General features: G+C 40.6%; 1 protein-coding gene across 1 annotated transcript in view; it reads left to right on the top strand.

Annotated features, from left to right (window-relative positions):
* Positions 1–13659, top strand: part of MCTP2 (multiple C2 and transmembrane domain containing 2) — a 646489-nt gene that overhangs the window by 562488 nt on the left and 70342 nt on the right. Inside the window, 3 exon segments of the mRNA XM_082736421.1 lie at positions 2725–2826; positions 5034–5108; positions 7093–7212. Coding sequence (XP_082592547.1) covers positions 2725–2826; positions 5034–5108; positions 7093–7212 — 297 coding nt within the window.

Genomic DNA, 13659 nt, shown 5'->3' with positions numbered 1-13659 from the left:
TTCCTTTCCTGTTCTATAGGTACTCTTACATGTGGTTTGGCAAGTTGAGATGTTACAAAACTTTTTTTCCTGTATTCTTGTGCTGGAAGTTCAGATACATAAAGACTGTGAAAAATGAAAATCTTCTAAAAATAGTCCTTTTGTTTAATAGTTCAGTGTTTAATTATAATACTAACTATTCAAGTACATGGACCTCCTCTTAACTTAAACATATCCCAGTACAAAGTAGGATATTTCCTCTTTCCCATCCTCTTTCTCTTTTCCCAAAGATATTCCTTATAGCAGACAGAGAAGGTGGAGTCAACCGAATGTTCAATTGGACAGTTAACAAATAAGTTCCTATTTTGAAAATTATATAGTAATTTAAAGAAAAGCCGATCTGTATACTATATACACAATATCAAATCACTTTGAGAGGGACGCTGGTGGCTCAGTTGGTTAAGCAGCTGCCTTTGGCTCAGGTCATGATCCCAGCGCCCTGGGATTGAGTCCCACATCAGGCTTCTTGCTCGGCAGGGAGCCGGCTTCTCCTTCTGCCTTTGTCTGCCATTCTGTCTGCCTGTGCTCGCTCTCTCTACCTCTCTCTCTCTGACAAATAAATAAAATCTTAAAAAAAAAAAAAAATCACTTTGAGAGATACCAAATGAGGTTGTAAAACACAGTTTCATGCAGGCCAAAAATTCAAATTACTTTTTTCAAGGGCTTATTTATGAATATAAATTCTCAATACAAATTGAGACAGGATACATGTTAAATTCCTTTCTAATTTCTATGCGGGGGAAGGAATTGTGATATTTCTGGAAGTTCATAGGGACTTTTGGTTTTTTTCTTCCTGTAATTTTTCAAACTTTTCACAAATGTGTAAACTTAAAATAGACAAATTTTAAGATAATATTATATGGAATTACTCAACACGATAGCCTATGTGGTATCTCTAGCTTTAATAACGGATTTAGTGTCCCTGGGTGGATTCTGTGTTTTGCTGACACAATACTAGGACACTGAAAAAGAGGAAAAGATCGTTTACCAAAAAAATCAAAAACAAAAAAAAAATTACTATAAAATTTATTTTTTTCTACTGATACTTCATGTTCAGCTGTTGACCTTTCCTCACCCTGAAGAAATCATGGAAATTTTAAGATAACAGTATAATGACTGTGGGTTGAGGCACATCTAAACTGGAATGAAGTCAGGTTGGCAAATTGTCATGCTGTTTTTGTATTTATTTCTTTCAACTTTAACACCCACAATTTATTAAGTGAGACTGTGGATAAAAGAGGAAGCTCAGAATCCTGTTTGGACACCGTTTAGGAAGGAAACCAGGTCTTTATGGGGCACCCCCTTCCTCTAAGCCACTGGCCAGGAAAACCATCTTTCTGTTTAAAACCTATTCAATCTGAGAGGTGGGGTGACTTTGGGAAGGAAGGTGACCTCTCCCTTGTAAAGTGGAATGGCTCTGTTTCCCTCATGACTTATTCAACTCATTTCCACCACTGTTTATAAGAACACTTATGCTGAATGCTTGAAGTGACAGCAATAGTCAGTTAAAATATGGCTCAAATTTCATGCCTTCAAATTTCCTATGTTATTTCAAATCTTTAATCATTATAATCCCGAATGGAGCTTTTGATCAGTTCAAGTTTTGCCGATGTCCTTTGGGAGTTAACAAGGGTGCTTCTTATAAGTAACAAAAGTTTAATCAATACATAGAGAGCTGTGAACTCATAAAAGCATGGCTGCTCTCAAATCTGAAAAGAGAACACTTTGAGGGGACCCACATTGTTTCTAAAATGGTACAGGAGTTATTTTTCTGGGATGCCTTACGCATGGGGGTCCACGGGCAGATTAGGATGTGAAAGTGATGTGACCTGCTGGCTGAGAGAAGCTATCAGAGGAACTTACTTATTTTGAAAACTTCTCAGTGTTTGTGTACTGTAAATATCTTTGGATGTTGACCTCACCTTCAGCTACGCTCCTGGGTTCAATTTGCATTGCTCCATGGCTGTGAAACACTGTTTTCTTAAAATTAGTTCCTTTATTCCTTTCTTAAAAACATTTTAATTACCTCTTTATTTTGGGATAATTTTAGGTTTATAGGAAAGTTGCAGGGATAATCTAGAGTTCCTATATACCCCTCACCTTGTTTCCCCCAACGTTAACTCTTCACATTGCCATGGTACATTTGTCAAAACTAAAAAAAGAAAACGGACATTGGGCATTACCGTTAACTAAACTTCAGTCTTTATTTGGATATTACCAGTTTTTCCACTAATGTCTTTTTTTTTCTGTTCTGGAATCCAAGCCAGGCTACCACATCGCACTTAATCATCTTATCTCCTTCTGTCTTCTGAACTGTGACAGCTTCCGACTCTTTCCTTTTTCCCATGACCTTGGCAATCTTGAGAAGTACTGGCCAGGAATTTTGTAGAATATTTATCATGTTTAATAAATGAAAATGTATAACCTCTGGGATTTTTGAAGGAAAGCCCATGTAGAGCTACTAAAAATTTGTACCACTGATTTTCCTTTAATAACCCAGTTTTACCCTGTTGATTGTTACTTTATCCTCTTACCAGTTTAATAGCATTCTAGAATTTAAAGTTGATGTATGATGGGTTTAATATTTGCTGTATATCTGTTTCATCTGTGTGTGCTTTGTACGGTCTCAGCTTTGCCAGTTTAAGCCCCCTAGAAATTTGGTATTTTATCTGTTGTTTATGACAGATTCGAGATGGACAACCAAATTGCTACGTGTTGAAGAATAAAGATTTAGAACAAGCTTTTAAAGGAGCTATTTACTTGGAAATGGACCTCATATATAACCCGGTGAGTCTAGCTGGACCAAACATACCTCCCAGCTTCTCTCTACCTAAAGTAAAAGATGACCAGCCTGGTGAGACTCAAATCTCAAATCCAAGTAAAATGTTTCAGACATGTTGCCACTAGAGAAAGAGTAGAGGGTTTTGAACTTCGACTCTAGAAGCAGTGCGGGACAATCCAGTTTTTGACTGGTATTAATCCCCTTGAGTCAGTAGAAATGATGGTATTTAATTCCCAGGACATCCAAATGTCAAGGAAAAACAAAACAAAACAAAAAAGTAAAAAAAAAAAAAAAAGAAAAGAAAAAGAGAAATTTGTCAGCTTTATTTCCAGTAATCTTGAAGGTCACAGCTGGCAGTCAGACAGAGGTAGGTATTTTCAACCTCCTGACGTGTTATTTCATTGTTACGGTAGATGTCTTGCTATCCAACACTATCAAGAGAAGTAGTTACTCATTTGGAAACTACAGTTGAAGGAGGAGTTTTTAAAACCTCTCTTCAATCTTGAGTTTATTATAAAATATGTAGATAATCTTTTGCCCATCTTTAGCTATGGGCATAAAATCTGTTTTTTATAGCATGGATTTATTATGTTTAGTTTTGTAACCCGTTCCTTGCATAAATACACTCATAACATCGATAATAATATCTACTTTTAGTATTGTTTTTTTATTTTAAGTGGACATCTAATTTAAAGATCCAAAACAATCTGAGTATAGAATTTTCCAGACTGTTTTTTCCCCATAAAATCATTACCTCATTATCTTTTTAGGGACTGACCTTTATCAAGGCTTTCTAGAGCGACCCAGATTTCAAGTCTTGGGGTCCATGCTTGGATTTCAATGATTTATAGGATACTTGATTAAAATATGGAATTATAATAATGGGCAAAACCGGCAGAAACCAGATTGGGAGTTAACACAGCTGATTCTCGGTGGGCATGTGATTTGATTGTTGGGAGAGGAGATTCCTTCGCATGCAGAGATGTGGCCTACTTAGCTGTGACCGTGCATATGCCGTGGTATCAGCCGCCGGTTCCAGAAAGGCAAAGGAGCACGCGGGTTAATCCAGTTAGCGGTATAAATGAATGTAGGGTAATGGAGTTTTTATGGTATTTATAAGAATGGCTGCCATTTAGTGGCCACCTACAATGGGCCAGGCTCTGACATTATTGCATTTAATCCTCCCAATAAACCTGGTAAATAGGTATCGTTAATGCCATTTTATGATGAGCCAATGGAATTAAATACGAGAGCTGATTTACTCATAAATGGGTGAGTCAGCATACAGATCCATGTCTTTCTGATTCTGCGGTGATTCCTATGCTACTCTGTATAGGAGTAAATACACTCTGCAGTATATTTAAGGAATTATTCATAAAATCAACGGCAGGGACATTATTATATTTTTAGCCTCCAGTATGGAGATGGTGATGTTACATCCTTACCATTACCATTGAGTTCGCTTTCCCTTCGAGGAAATCCTCTGGGCATCTTTTACTGTCCGTGACCCTGCATTTCCTGTTTTCTTCTGGCCACACTTGTATACGTAGTCTGTGTACACAGGTAAAACCCAAGTTTTAGGGAAGAGAGCATTATCGAGAAAATATGTTAGTGCCATTTCCCAGTTGTCCATCCAGTGGAGTGGAGAGGGACTTGAATTTTATTCTTTGAGCTTTTCCTCAGTACAGTGATTGGGACAAGCCAGAAAATCTCTCTGAGCCTCAGTTTATCCCCCACAAAATGGGTCTCACACGACTCATCTACTTATTTTTCCATAGAATTGAGAGGAAATGGGATTCTCTGTGGAAAGATGTTCTTAAAAGCAGGAAACTGATTTTCACAGACAAGGTGAAATTGTTCAAAACCTTGACGGGAAGGCAGTTTTATTGCTTTGAAACTGGTTCTAGAGCCTCCTGAACTCAACCAGCGCAGGGGTTTTAAAATACCTCCACTGATTTGCAAAGTGGTTGCAACAGTCTTGGCGTTCCCCTGGATCCAGTCTGACCTACCCCAGTGTGCTGGGGAAATGAGATCCCCAAGAACACATTAAGGGGTGTCCTCTGTCACCTCAGCTCCCTGCCAAAGGCCTGAGGGTCAGAAGATATTGGTTTCCACATTCTTCCCAGTCATTAACAAGAAAAAGAGAAGAATGAAGTCCATTTAAATGCTCTCTCTCTTTTTTTTTTTTTTCTAAACAATGATGTCTTTCTAGGTCAAAGCAAGTATTAGGACTTTTACTCCCAAAGAAAAGCGCTTTGTTGAAGATACCCGCAAGCTGTCCAAGAAGGTAGGTGGGTACCCTTTAAAGGGGCCCTGATACACTCAGCACCGGAAGTGCTTATTTGTCCTCACTTAGCATCTCTCTCCTCCTCACCCCTCCCCTCCCTTCCTTCTCCTCCTCCCCCTTCCCCCTCCCTTTCTCTCTCTGCCCCCCCATGTCCCTCTCCTTCCCTTTCTCCCTCCTTCTCTCCCCCACCCCCCAATTCTCTCAGCTTCTCCCCATCTCCACTCCTTCCTCGGCCTCTCCCCAGGCCTCTCCCCGTCTGTCCCAGAACAAGGACCTCAGTCAGCAGGATAAGAAGGGACGGACTGAAAACTAAATGTTGGATGAAGGAGAAGGTGTCAGCCCTCCGTTCATCTCCTGTGTCATTCTGTCAAGGAACATTCCTAGTGCCAGCAGCCCCTGTAGACTGACTCAGCTCACCCTGCTAGCCTCAATCAGTTAAGGCCCTTTCCGCCTCTGTCCTGTCAAGGTCACAGGGAGGTGCTCTGCCCAGGGAGGCCTTAACTGCCTCAGCCCAGTGGATCTTAGGGTTCTCTAGCCTCAAGATCCCTCATGATGCTCCTACCATTTTTGTACTGTCTACACATTTGGAATGTGTTGGCATTTTACCGCATTCTGGGTCAACTCTCTCCCTCTGCTGGTTTCCCTTAATCCCCCTCTCATCGGTTTAACAAAAAGGGATGATCAGGGCCCAGTAGGGGACGTTTTGCATTTTTTTAACATGACCTTTATATTTCTTTTCAGAGTCCCTCCCTGTCTTACTCTGAAGCAGCCCAGGATTTCACTCAGTACCTATTGTCCCTCCTCAGTTGTGTAACAAAGAACAAAGTGTCCCCTTTTTAAAGTGTTTATTACTTCCACCACTTCCTGTGGGGTGAGCAGCTGTGGATGACATAAAGCCCTTAAATATAAACGCATCTCCTCACCCTTTTGTTTCCCATGAACTTCTGGGCACACTTGGGAAAGGCCTGGAATGTCTTCTGAAGGGAGCATCCCCGTGTTTTGTTTTGGTCTGCCATAACATTGAGTGTAATATTTATTCGGTGTCATCTGAGTAAACGTCTTTTATTATTTTTATTATTATTATTATTATTACTACTGCCTTGTGCCCTATTTTCTTGAAAGTTAAAACCTGCGGTTGGAGTCCCTGGGCTGGCTGCTTTGCAAACAAGTTGAAATGAATCTGCCTACAACTGGGAGAAAGGACATTTACTTTGCCAAGCACGACCTCCGCAGGGGGTGGCTTTGGGCTCTGAGAGCTCCAGGGGATTTAGGGCTGAGATCCTCCGGTCTGTTAGGACCTTCCCCACATGTCTTTCACCTCAGCATGTCTCCAGATTTTTACACACTTTGAGCTTATGTTGAATTATGATGCAGGTACTTGAGATCCTTACCCATGGCAGGCACCTTTCAAAGTGTCCACAAGGTGAATACTAAGATCAACCCCATCCTATAGGACCAGAGAGGTTAGGAAACTGGTTGGAGGCTGCACAGCTAAGTGTTGGGAGAGCTGGATTCTCCTCCCAGAATTAGACTTTCCTGTAGTCTTTTCCTTCTAGATTCTATGAGCTAGAATACTTGTACATCTAGTTTCTACAAAAATCCATCCATTTCCTTCTAAACTAATAAGCTCTCTCTCTCTCTCTCTCTCTCTCTCACATACACACACACAAAGACACATACACACACGCATACACCCCAAATGCCTTGCTTCCGTAGCTTTTGCCAGCTCGGTTTTGTCCTGAATATTATTGAAACAGGCTACTCTCCATCAAAAGAGCTACAAAGTGCATTGTATTTTTTTCCTTCTGTGGATGATGGTGTTTTAGGAAGAATTTTAGAAAAAGCATGAGGAATTTTTCCTATTTTTTTTTTTTTTTGAATTGGCAGCTATGCAGACTATAACTTAAATGACGGAGCCGCCTGATCTAAAGAGAATATTTAGAGTATTTCAATCTCGTTCCTTATTTTCCATTCTTTTTATTAGATCTTATCGAGGGATATAGACCGTGTGAAAAGAATCACCATGGCAATGTGGAATACAATACAGTTCCTTAAAAGCTGCTTCCAGTGGGAATCCACGGGGAGAAGTGCCGTTGCATTCGTGGTAAGCCTCGATTTTATGTTCAAATTATTTGTGTTTGAGTCTCAAATCCAAACACAGATGAGTTTTATTTTACACACATGATGCAGGATTCTACACATTGAATGCAGCCGAAGTTCACACCTGTAAGGAAACTTCAAAATATAAATGATATCCATCTGTGTATCTTTCTGAAATATACTACAGTGTAGGTGACTAAATAGATGTCTAAGACTGTACGTACAGCAGATTTGCCCTTGGAAATCCCTTCAGTTACCCAAAGCTTCCTCAGACACTATCTCTCAGTAAGTTTACAGACCTCAATTCTATATTTTTGTAAAATGTTTTTTTCCACTCAAAAAGGTATCTTTATTCAGGGTGGTTTTTATATTAACTGTGTCCCTGTAGTCCCTCCATTGTTACTATTTCTCTCCCTCTGTCCCAGTGAGTGCCAGTGTTTTGTGAAAAAAGTGATGGTTGAAGACTCACATGATGAAATTGCTTGTTTATAATTTAAGTAAATCTTCACAGACTTTGATATAAAAACATTGATTTTTATCAAACTACTTGAGTCACATGACAAGGTGACCCAACACCACAGAAGGGAGTGACTAATGTAAGTCAGAGCATTCTTCCTTCTCTCTGGTGAACCATCCTTAGGAGTGAAATAAAACCACAAAATCTTCTTGCAAGAGCTGCAAGCGTTCTCAGAACCACCTAAGTTAACCTCTGAGAGCCCAGGACTCTTTTAACGACTTGAAAGTTGGTGCCATGCCCTCAACTTAGGCCTCCGGGCACCCTCTGCCATTTGTAAAAAGGACTTGTTCTTGAAGAGATTGGTAGTGTCAGACATGGAAAGAGACACCAAATATCTCCCAACTGCTAATCTTGCCCCCCCCCTTTTTTTTAATCATGCTGTTAACCTTTGTATTTTTGCAAAGATCACAATAAGGTCTAACAGGATGTGTGAGTGGTTCTGAGTCAGGATCTTCGGTAAATCATGAATCTTCTGCCTCTGTTTTTCTTCTTCTTCTTTTTTTTAATTGTCCATGCTTTCTCCAACCTCATAGGCACATCTTCATTTAAAAAAAAAAAAAATTAAGGACGCTTGGGTGGCTCAGTCATTAAACATCTGCCTTCAGCTTAGGTCATGATCCCAGCGTCCAGGGATCAAGGCCCGCATTGGGCTGCCTGCTCAGCGGGGAGTCTGCTTCTCCCACCCCCCCTGCTTTGTGTTCCCGCTCTCACTGTCTCTCTGTCAAATAAATAAATAAATACAATCTTTAATTTTTTTTTCTTTAAATCAGCCTAAGATATCAGTGCGTTCAAGGTCATTCCCATCTTTATTCCTTATTACACATATCACAAACACACTATATCAGCTCCACAAGAGACTTTTTCTTTGCCGTGGAGAACGTTCTGTTTGGCTTCATTAATTTTAGATTTTCGTTGCCTCAAGATGTAGAGGGCCTATGAGGGCTGTGACCTGGACTTTTAATATACTTCTTCTTTGGTCTGAAGCTGCTAAAAACGACTGGCCTTAATAAAAACATAAATAAGAGTGCTGTTAATCCGTATCTGTCTTGGTCTGGCATTTATTCATCTGCTTCCCTTTCTTTCAATGTTCTCCTCAGCTGGGGACTTCGTGTTGGCGTCCTCCTCAGCCTCCCCACCTGCACTTCCCACCTGAATTCTCTTCAAAACTTTCCACAGAATGTTCTCTTGTGATTCTGGGCACAGGAGGAAAGTCAACACCATCGGTGGCTTCTTCCAGTCAGCACTGCAGCCAGCCCCTTTGAGGAGGAAAGGATTTCCTCTTTCTTGAGCTTAATTTCTGGCCCTGTGATTTTTAGAAAAACAGAGCTCCATTGCACAGACTTCTGTAAAGGAATGACAGAAATGATTAATGGGCTGCTGGCCTGATCTGAAGAAAGATTAGAACAAATGAATAGAAATAGGTCGTCTACTCGAGGGGACTTCTCAATGGGAAGGGGGCATGGGCAGTGGGTCCACCGCCCAGTCCCGGCACATGTCCGTCCTGGGGGGCACTACGCCGGGAAACACATTCTTAGGCTAGCAGACTGCAGTGGCCGCTTCATCCTTTCAAATCACTGTGGCCCCAAAATTGAAGATAAAGGCTCTTCCATTATCCATATAAAGGCTCTCCTCTTTGGTTCTCCACAGTATGATGTTGCAAGGATACATGGGTTTGGGAGAGTCTCCATTGTCTCTGTGTGTGTGTTTACTGGGGGATGTTTCCCACTGGACGTCACTGAGAAAGTGCAGTCAACCAGGAACGCAACGTGCGTGCACCTTTTCTCTGGAGGTACTAGAATGAGGAGTGCTCCCTTCAAGGTATCCATTTCCAGGTTTGATTTGAAATCCCGTGTCCGAACGTTTATCTCGTGTCTACTTGGACCAGCCTTGGCAGATCTCAGAGATACTACGGATACAGAGAGAGGTGGTTTCGCCCCTCCCTGAGCAGATGAAGGGTTATGTTACTAGAGACTGCTTTTGCGACTGTTATCATCATGGTCATTCCAAAAGTCTGTTCCTAAAGTAAGAGCATATAAAGAAAAGGTACTTTCAGAATAAAAGAAAGTATGTATATTAGTCTCCCTTATTATATTTTAAGACCATGGGTATCCAAGTCTTCATTTGTGGAGAGAACTTTTTGCTTTTCGACCTCCTGCCTACCTACTTCTGATGTTAGCCTCCTGTAGGGTGTACAGATGGTTAGTTTCATCCTTCAGGGCCACCACTGGCTGTGGTACTGTGTCCCTGACTCTGAGGAACCCCATTAAGGGTTATCTTTCTGCAAAGTGTTGGGTCCTCAGGTGACCTGGGCCAGAGAAAGGAAGGGCTCCTGTGATGCCAAAGCCCTGCTTCTTTTCCTTGCTGCCCTGTGGAGAGCACTGGGTTTGTCTTCAGGGCTACAGCCTGAGTCTCTCCTATGACCCACCAGGCACAAGGTGCTGTTACTGGTCCTTATTCATCCGTGCGACCATTGAAGCTTCGCCCACTTGTCTTGGCGCTCGCTGTAGGAGCCGAAGAATTTTGTGGTGATTTAAAGCAAAGTCTCAGGCCAAGGTTTTACTACGTAATAGGACTGCATTTGAAGGCCTTTCTGTATTCTAAAGAAGGATCCATAGTGCCTGAGGGCTCACAGCACAGGTGGATAAAGAAGTGTTTCTGGTGGGCCAGTTCTCAGTGGGGCTATGTCTTCCTCTCAAGGTCCTGGAAGTGACTCCAGCAGCACAAGCTAAGAGCAAAACTATAGGATTTTTTTTTTCTTATGTTTTGTCAGATAATATAAAGTAGCCTATTAATGTCATGTCAGTGTTTCTATTTTCAGATGAGACACAACATGAACCTTGTACGATCGTGTTGAGTGTACTGTGGCTGTTCACTTTAAGACGTAAGCAAAGCATACGTTTTCTAAGGATTCCTATGGGTGCGGATAGGATATATTCATATATCTTATGTTGAAAGCAGGGTTAAAGACAAGTGGCCTATAAAGATAGAAGTCCACATGGTGTCTGGTCAGAAGTGGGTGGACAAACATGGGGGGAATTTATCTATTAGACTGTCCAGGCATAAGCCCCTCCACCCTGGGATTAATACCCTCTCCACTTACCCAGGGGACTGTACTCCTTCCCAACACTCGGAGAAGAGTGTTTTTAATTCACTGGAACATGCTATGCGAATGTTGCCTACAACCTTGAGTTCATTGTTGTAAGAAATTAAATTTGGATTTTTTCAGAGGGGTTGAGCCATTCCGAAGCATGTGTCTATAGGCTTGATTTCTGTTTTGTTAGACAACAGGATATCTTGCTCATTTTTGTCTCTTGAGTCTTTCTCTTTCCTCCAGATTTTCTAGATATTTTACTTTGTGGCATTTTCTGAGCTTGACTCATTATAAATTAAATATGTATATATTTTCTTTTTTCTGCTCAGAGTCCCTATTCTCAACTTTTCCAATGGGAAAACAAATTAATAGGAGATGTCACTTTATTGACAGAGGCCAAGGGTAACTAAAAATCATGCTTAGAAGAAGCACATCTGGGTATTTCCCTGTGAATGGATTTGTAATTACACATGGTGTTTCATAGACCTGCACATGGCCATTTTCAGACACAGACTTTCACCTCTAGGGATCTTTAAGAGCTCACGTTTCGGTGCTTACTGTGTGTCTAGTGCTGTCTAAAGCCTCTTGGAAATGTTACCTCATCTAGTCCTCACCAATACCTGCTGATGTAGGTACCAGTTATTGCCTTCTTTGTAAAGATGAGAAAAATGAACCCATAGAGGTTAAAGAGAGTGTCAGAGCTCATATGCTTTTAAGCCCAGCTGGGATATTAACCCAGACCATCAGGCTTTGGAGTCCATGTGTTTAACTAATGGGCTATACTACCTCTCACTGATGTTCAGAATGCAGTAATTGTGGTCCTTGTACTTAAATAGATGATAATGATTCTAGGGACAAGGACACTGGTCATTTCAGATATGTGTTTAGGTGGAATGAATGGGAGTTAAGCCTTTTCCAAGTTGCTTTGGGGGAGGGGGGATCCCTCATCATGTGGGTGGGAATAATTCTTAGTCATGGTCATTAACATTGGCAAGAGATAGAGCCAGAACTGAAGAGGCATAAGGTGGAGATGTCTGTGCCATATCTGTGGAAGAGCCCAGACCCTGGGAATCACATGCACATGACATCCTTGGAATCTAGCTGGATGGTCTGGAAAATCTCAGTGGCTGGTTCCAGGCTGAGACCCAAATTGAAGACGGAGTTATTTTTACCCACATTTCAGGGGAAGCTCTTAGATGATGGAGAGCATGAAGGCTGAAAACAACTACATGAGGGGGGTCATGGATAGACTATATACTTTTGCCAGATTCCTTTTGAGAATTCCAGGTTATTCGAAATAAGGAATAAGAGTAGAGACAAGGACATTTATCTATCTATCTACCTTAGTGCATTCCTTCAAAATGTCTTAAGGCAACAACTATCATAGAAAGAAATAGATCCGTATTTCTTGTGGTGGGGGGCAATGGGGTACTCTATAGTCTATCCCCATGTTTCAATACAAATACATTATTTAATGATAGGATAAATGGAATTTGTTCTCCAAAGATAATTCTGCATTGTGATGTTTGTACCATAGAATCAGTCATCTATAGAGGGTTTTTGTTTTCTTTTTCTGTTGGGTACATGTATTTTACAAATTCCAATACTGTCTTTGAAAAGACCTAAAGTTACATTATGGCAAAAGTAAGTTGTTTTTTTTTTTTTTTAATATGACAAAAAAGCATTTACTTGACAGACGGCATCATCAGAAGATTATTTTAAATAGCAAAGTTCTCCTAATGCTGTAAAAAAGGATTGCATTTTTTTTTCTTCAATTTTCTACTAGTCTTTCAGGCACACACCTATTGCTTCAAGAGAGGCAAGTCTGTGGGGCATTGATGGATTCCTTATTTTATTAAATTTTTACTTGGACGTTTGATGTTAAAAAGTAATCTAAATCTACCATATATCAATGGGTATCTTCATAAAGCTATGGTTTTAACATCTGTGACTTTTTTCCTCAATTTTTTGAGTGTCAGAAAATGAAGAATTTCTTCTTCAGAGTCGACAGGGTCTGTAATATGAGACATAATTTAAAGCATCAATCAACCTCTCCTTCTCCAATAAGGTTAAAAATACAGTTCCCCACTTTCTCAGTGAAATTCCATATTTAGCATACATGGGATTCTTAGCTTTGAGAGATCCTGGAATGTTGAGAAAGGTGAAATGACTTCTCATCGAACTTACAAACAACAGCAACAGTAACGGAATGGACCCTTCCAACCCACATGCTACACGGGTGAATAAACACACACACACACACACACACACACACACACACACACACACACAGGAGACTAAGAAGCAAAGGTATCTGGGAGATACAAAGTTTCTCCATGAAACATTTTATGGAAACAGTTTAATTAGCCCTTTCATAAGATCTTGAGGATTACTTCTGTCCACGATCCATTGTGTGGTCTAAAGAATATTCAGGTTGAATGTACTTTGCTACAAATGACAGCGATAATGGGAATTTTGTTTTTACATCAGACTTTTAAAATAGTGCTGGTCCATGTCTTCTCGATGCTTTTGATATTTATGTATTAACTGTGTCTAAAAGATTTACTTCTTCTCTAAGTTCTATCATCAATTTATTCACAACTTGATGCACCTGCATTTGATTAAGCATTTGGTGGCCGTGTTTCCATCTCCACCAGAAGTCAGTTGTATGTGCAGAACAGACCTCAATGCCTGTTCAGTAGGTGTTTGCACGGTTGGAGCTCAAGATTAACAGCATTTCTCTAAAGCTGAAAAAAAAAAATCCAGTTCCAATAACCACTTTGTCTGGAGGAGAAGATATTTTTTGACATTTTAAATGCATCCATATATACCTGTGTACGAAA

The sequence above is a fragment of the Mustela nivalis genome (assembly GCF_964662115.1).
Source record: "Mustela nivalis genome assembly, chromosome: 6".
Lineage (NCBI taxonomy): Eukaryota > Metazoa > Chordata > Mammalia > Carnivora > Mustelidae > Mustela > Mustela nivalis.
The sequence above is the reverse complement of the archived record's forward strand: the minus strand, read 5'-3'. Positions and strand labels throughout refer to the sequence as shown.